Below are 7,530 nucleotides of genomic sequence, written 5' to 3' on the forward strand. Positions count from 1 at the left end.
AGAGTAAATTTAAATTTTAAAATAATATTTTATGCTGAAAATGTTTAAAAGGGTGATGATATATTTCATATTTATCGATCGTTCAGTCATTGTGTATATAAAAAGCTGATTGTTAATATTTAAAACAGATAAAAGATGAAAATAGATTGTATTATAAATAAAATAAAATACATATATGATATATTTGCGTTCTTCGTTTTATACCTGTTATATTATACAATAGGTACAGACAATATTGGAGTATAAACCTAAAAATGTTAACAGAAATCACAGATGCCAATAGCCAATAAACAATAAAATAATATATTTGCTTTATGAACATAATTACCTATACGGTTTCAAACTTTCAAATGTAGATTAATAATATTTAACTCAAATCTGCGCTATATTATTTTATTAGTTAATTAGTTATTACATTTTTGGCCAAACGATACTTTCAATCCACGAAATATAATTCGATACTCGGGTATAAACAGCAGGTGAATCTTTTTCTCCACAAAATTGTCCTGCAAATGATGTTATTCCTATTTGTGAATACATACACGTATACCTATTGTGTTTTATTTGAATTGGACCACCTGAATCGCCCTATAAGATTGTAAAAATAAATTATAATTAAAGAAATGTTTACGATGCAGAAACATAATTATTTGTATAGAAATACAAATTATAATTACCCCACAAGTGTCATTTCCACCTTCTGGATTGCCAGCACACACCATTAAGTTGTCAACTATTCCTTGTGCTAATTTTTCATTTCTGTTCACTAGGTATAAGAAACTTTTATCGCACTCTTCCGCCGAAATAGTATTTATCCGTACTTTCAATAAATGTGAGCTTTGAAGTGAAGCTAAATATTTTTATTTTCATTATATTTATAAATTACAAATGTATGGGTATAAGGTATCATATTATATATTGAATATCGGTAAAGCACGATTGAGCATAGACCTTTTTACCAACACGATTGATCATAGAATCTTTTATGCGATGTTGCCAACATTTTGTAATTTATTATTTTCATGTATTATTACACCAATTATTATGATATCTGACGCGAGCCGAGCCCCTCAGCTTTATCGACAATGTTATCAATTAATAAATTAGTTCCGGAGTACTATTCCGGACTACTATTGAGACTATTATTGACTTATAAATATTTTGAATAATTTGACTACCTAGGTATATTACATATTGACTATGAAAACATGATATTTTTTTGCCATGTTATATTTTGAATAATTATAATTATTTAAATATATATTTTTGTATAATACAGTTCAAAATTGAAAATGGCAACGTTGCAGAGTTTTTTATGCTCAATCGTGTCTCAGCCTTGAATATTATAATACAAACTATAACTTACCTACGTCAGTTTTTCCCCAACCCGTGGCTATTATTGCTGGAGGTCTTAACGTATTATCTGTATTTAGACAAATAGGTCGTACAAATGCCGAGAAATCTACATCCCTTTCTAAACGAAACAGTGCAATATCATGGTACGAAGAAGTTGATTTGTAATTTGGATGTATTATGCGTTGTACTATTCTATAGTCTTTAGGTCTGGCTTCGTCAGTTTCCGATAGATAGTCTAATTCACCTAAGCGAGCCCAACTTGCAAATCTCCTGAAAATTTAGTCATTTCTATTACAATTTATTCAGTAAATATAATGTATAATATATTATGTAACTATGTAAGTATTGTACAATAGTATACGTACGGTTCATTTTTACTTCCCAATTTTTCACAGTGGGCGGCTGTTAGCACAAATCTCTTACTTATCAGCGATCCTCCACATGCCCATGAATTAATGTCTGGTTTTTCACTATAACCCAACAAAGCCTGTAGGTATAATAAAAAAATATCAATACAATAACAATTACCTAATATCTTATATTTCATATTGTCACCATGTGAGGAAATTCCTTTGGTTTAGCATCTGTACCGTTGGTAATTAAGGTAATGGCGTCGTAGCAATCTTTAACTTTCAGGTAATTTTCCTGATCTGATATTAATATTGGGTCCTTTATTCTATGATAAATTAATTCTGAGTACTCACTGCACACTATTTGTGTGAGATAAAAATAAATAAGAATAATTATTAAATATAATATTAAAATTCTTATAATATTTTGAAGCAATCTACCTATACATACTTTCCGTGGCAGAATATGATTTCAAAACTGGATTTATGCTTGGTTTTTTTGTTGTGGTAGTAATTTGATTATTGGTATTTTTTTCTGGTGGACAACAAACTATTGGAATTGATCCGTTAAATGAGCATAGTTGAGGTATAATGTTTTTCTTAAGTCCTTCCTTTGCAACCGGACACCTTTCAATATTCCGACAAATAGAGTTGGGAGTTTTCCCATCGCCTTTCCGGCAAATTTCATCTATACACGAATAATATATAAATAGGTTTATATTTCAGTTAGTTTTGATAGTCGATTTATTTATATTGTCATTTGTTAATAATGAAAGTCAATTTTAAGACTTTCCTCACTTTGTCACTAAATAATAGCTGTAGTTATCAACATCATTGGGTACACATCATGAATATCAACTATAAACGGGTTTTATAGTAATTTAATTTTTAAGTCAGTCGAATAAAATTTAGAATATCTGGTTGAAAACTAATTTTGTAACTTTTCAATGATATTCAAAAATTTTTATTTTTATTTTTCCCAATAAAAATTACTGAAATTTTTATCAACAAATGTGCATTTTATCCACACGTTTTAATTTACTGTTTCCATTTTATACTTTCATAGCTATCTTAGTTCGTGGTTTTTATACAAATTTTAAATTTTACTCGCGGGCCACAAAAAATTGATATTAGGATTTAGGGCCGCGGGTCAAGATGTTCAACAAACATATCACGCCCCGCGGCCTGCGGAAATATTTGACAAATTGTTTATAAAACTACATTATATTATTTTTATACTTTTACATGAAAGCGAAGCTTATAAATTTACATTAATTTGGAAGTTATGGCCAATTTCGATGTCAAAAACATATCAATATTCAATATAAATTATAAAATAAGATATTGAATTTTTTTAATATTTTTAATACAGTTAACATAATATATATATAATAGTTAATTGGATAACATTGCCACTTGTCACCACATTTCTTTAACATATTCGTTTATAGCGATTAGATGTAAGCACCCTTAAAATAAATGAAAATATAATACAAACATTAGGTCAATCGTATGGGCCACGGTAAATAATAAGTGTATTAAATATTTATATATTTTCCAATGATTTTCCAGAACTCAGAAGTACAATCTGCGTTTATTTACATTTTATAAACATGATGTTTTATACTACATATACAACTCTTATACTCCAAAAAGAAAATAAACATTGTTGTATGACCAACACCACACTCCCTCCACCTATGATTATTTCCGTCTAGTGGCAACAATTTAAGAATTTGGACTATAATAAAAATAACATAACATACCTTCATATAATCCTAGTATTTGTGCATTGTATCCCAAATTCATAAAACATAATAAAAACACAGTTAAAAATAATTGCACGTTTGTATTAGAGCTTCTCATTATTAATAAAAATAACTTTGATATATTATTCAAACAAAGAGTTAATTGATATTTTGATTTACAGAAAATCACTGATATATTTACAGAATACAGACTTACAATTTGCTGAAGATTTTAAATTAGTTCATTATACAGTAGGTATACACAAACACACTATGTAAACCCCACTTCGCTATACTGGTTCTTGACCATGGAAAGCAATATTATAACTTATTCCTAACTTAAGAATATTTATATTGAGTAATCGAGGTCACATATTCACATATTATAACAACAAATTAATAGTCAGTGGGTGGAAAAATTACGTTAATATGATTATCAACCATTAGTGGTCACGATTGAGTTTATTTATATAGGTACCTTTGAACTGTTCTTGAGCAACGAATAATGATATCCGTTATTTCTGTTTATCATTCTAGTTGATAAAATAGTTTCATAATTTTTAATTTAATAAAATAACCTAATATAGTCTATGAGTTACTAATTATTATTATTCATATTCTCAATGAGGCGCGCATCGTCTATAATATGTCTAAAATAAAACTGGGATTATTTTTGAGAACCATTTAGCAACTTATTAGCATTACTTAGAAGACCTTGTTTAAGTATTTATAATTTTGTAATTATCATATATCATCAACACGAATTACTACGAAAAATGCGTCACAACAATATAAACCATGTTCATCGTCATAACTTATAAGTTAAAATGATAAATTATAACAATCTAAACCTAATAGATCAAGTTATTGGCATAATGTAAAATATTGAAAACTGTCAACTATATAAATATATAATAGATGTCTCATGCCTGTTAACTATTTAACTATTCGGTATTTCGGTATTAACATATGTGAAGTAACAACTAACATTATCATGTCTTTCACTTTCAACAAGCTTCGCATAGAAAAAGAAAAAAATTGTGACGAAAACCGTTGTATAAAATTAAAAAATATTATTTATTAAACACAAAACTCTAATTGTATTTTTAATTTGATTGTTAATCATTTTCATATAATTTATTCATGAATTAGATTCATAAGACACAAATTAAAAGATAATTTGGAAATGGTTCTTAATTAAAACATACTTACATATATATTAAGATCAGGGACTGGAATCTTTATGATTTTATCGGTTTGGGTTTAGGTTTTGGTTCTCAAAAATCCAAAAGTTCAGTTCCGGTTCTGGTTTAGGTTTTGAAAAATATTAAATTTCGTACTATTATATTTATAGCTACAATCAATGATGTAGGTGAATATTATAGTTCGCCAGTTTAAAAAAATTCATTTTTGGGATGGTTGTGGTATTTTTCCCAATAACTCTTCCACAGTCCCACTATGTTTTTTGAACTAAAAAATGTCATAGCTTAACTATTAGTTCCTTATAATGTAGAATATAAAAAAAAAGTGTTCGTAATAAACAGGTTGTTATATAATAATATATCTATCACGTTTCACGATAGATATTATAATAGTATGAGATATGTATATTATACGTATAACTTGCGCACATCTTAAATCATGGTATCTATTCAGTAGCTAACTACTGAAGTGGCTAAGTATTGTATTATTGACTATTGTAATCAAATCCGGAACAGACATTTACTTGGTTTTTTTTTTTTAGTGACAATTTTATATGGTAATACAACTTTGACAAAAAAAAGGAACTAACAATGCACCAATCGCCCTCCTGTAAATAAAATAATATTATAATGTTATTATATTATCATATTAACACATTAATAAGTTGCTTTTTTAATAGTAAGCACTTATGACTCGTAAGCTCGGAAATTTTCGTGATCAAGGGTGGGCGATTAGATTAGAACAATATTATTTCTATATAGTATATAGTATAGGTAAACATCACTGTATTAGTTCATTGCTACGTTTATCAACAGTGACTTCAACACGAATTCAAACATCAGTATTAATATTATATTGCTTTTAAGTTTCAAGTGTTCAAGTCGGACTTTTCGTCATATACTATGTCGGCCGAATTCCGACAGTGACTCGTACTTTATGATAGGTACCATATAAGAGGATATTGTCTGCGCAATATTTGTCATCTCTCTCAGACTCACGGGCAACATGTATTTAAAATGTTTTCATCTAAATTCGCTCTAATAATTGTTGAGTTATCTTAGAGTAAACAACTTCTTACAAAAATTATAAAGAATGATTTAAGGGATTGACTCATATACGTATAATATAATATACGTTATATTATAATACGTCTATGGTTTAATATACATTTTATATTTTATTATTATTTGACATTGTGTCAGACTTTCAAAGTAAAAACAATTTTTTGTAAATTTAAGTGATGTTTAAATTGTTTTTGGACAATATTAATTAGGCACATCGATTAGAATACACTCAAACAGTCATATAGTAGTCATATTATTCTCTATTATTTTTGTGGCGAGTGATTTTACAATTTTTACTCTAAGATCACCGTGGGTCAGAGGGAGAAAACAAACAGTGCGCTGACTCAAGTAAATAACGATTAACGAATGAACGAAGGGCAATATTAATATCGATTGCGCCGTGCGAACGCCGTGCAGCCCCGTCGTTATACGCAAACGTTATTATCATTGATTTTAAATATTTATAAAAATAGGTATTTATAGTGAATCGCGGACATTTCGCCCCCGCCGTTTAGTCCCCGTAAAAAAAAATGAGCCTTCTGACGTTTCGTCTATTATTAAGATAGGACATTTGGCCCCCGGGAGTTAAATATTATCGTCGTTGTCGTCGACGTCTTTGTCGCCGAACAACTCAAACAAAATTGGTAATTTCACATGTTAGGAAATTTCCAAAAAATAATATTTTGAAAAAAATTTTTTGTTTTAATAATAATAATATAATATTAATTATTAAATAAATAAACATATGTAAAACCACAAACGGTAAGAATACAGTATTGAAAGACTAAAATTAACGTTATTTAACACATGAAGAAATAACCGACATCAATATTCAAATTATAAATACAATTTTTTAGCTTAGAGCAGAAATCGAAAAAAAAAATCAAAATTAAGAATTTTATTACAAGTTTTTGGTAGGCGATACACCTGACTATTTGTGAAATAGTTGTTTTTAGGTTTTTTGATTTATTAAATCAAATTCAAATTTTGTGGCCATCCCCACATATCAATATAAATTATATTGGAATTATATGTTTTTTAAAAATGATTGAAATTTTAAATTAAAAAAAAGCTATTTAAATGTAGTGGCTTAAAATACCGGGGACCAAACTTCCTATGGGTAGGTAAATAACGTCACATAACTCAAGGGGGCCAAATGTCCTATTTAATAATAGACGGGGGCGAAACGTCTTTTTACAGTTTTATCATTCATAGTACAAGGATAGTATTAATAGTATAGGGAATAAGAAATATACTCAATGACTACGCCTATTTTTTGAAAGGGCAATGTATAATTTATATAGGCAACCAACAATAGGGCACTATAGAGCCTTACCAACAATAAACACTAGGTAACGTCACGGGTATACATTAATTATTCTCATGGAATGTAGTATGCACAAAAACACAAGGCGATGCACATGCGCAAACTAGGATGAAAACACGGTTTGTGATGAATGATGATCATACTTCTTGATGATCTTATTTCTTATACTATGATAGTATTTATAATCAATGGCAATGGTTATGACTTATGGTTATTATGTACAAATGCGCACGTTCCCAAAATGGATCGACTCGCGATAAATAATATCATATTTTCGACGGCGTCCGAACGGCATCCTATAATATTATTAGTAGTCAAGTACTCATTGCCTACTACGGACGTAGTGCGACTGCGCAGTGCGCGGGTCAAATCAATCACCCGTGTTGTGTGAATCGTACTATAAATTATAATATTCGTATGGGCATGGAGCATTTGAGCAATGCCCAATAGTTCCATACTGCCGCAGTTGCGTTCGCGGCAGT

The 7,530-nt window shown here is 29.0% G+C and overlaps 1 protein-coding gene across 1 annotated transcript; it reads right to left on the reverse strand.

Annotated features, from left to right (window-relative positions):
- Positions 1 to 379: 379 nt before the first annotated feature.
- On the reverse strand, positions 380 to 3,663 carry LOC100158876 (serine protease-like). Its single transcript, NM_001161907.2, is given in 7 exon segments — positions 380 to 588; positions 678 to 850; positions 1,367 to 1,626; positions 1,722 to 1,843; positions 1,912 to 2,066; positions 2,158 to 2,394; positions 3,473 to 3,663. Coding segments are annotated over 7 exon segments (1,224 nt in total). The 5' UTR covers positions 3,573 to 3,663; the 3' UTR covers positions 380 to 411.
- Positions 3,664 to 7,530: the final 3,867 nt, after the last annotated feature.

Source organism: Acyrthosiphon pisum, chromosome A3 (genome assembly GCF_005508785.2).
Source record: "Acyrthosiphon pisum isolate AL4f chromosome A3, pea_aphid_22Mar2018_4r6ur, whole genome shotgun sequence".
In the NCBI taxonomy this organism is placed as follows: Eukaryota; Metazoa; Arthropoda; class Insecta; order Hemiptera; family Aphididae; genus Acyrthosiphon; species Acyrthosiphon pisum.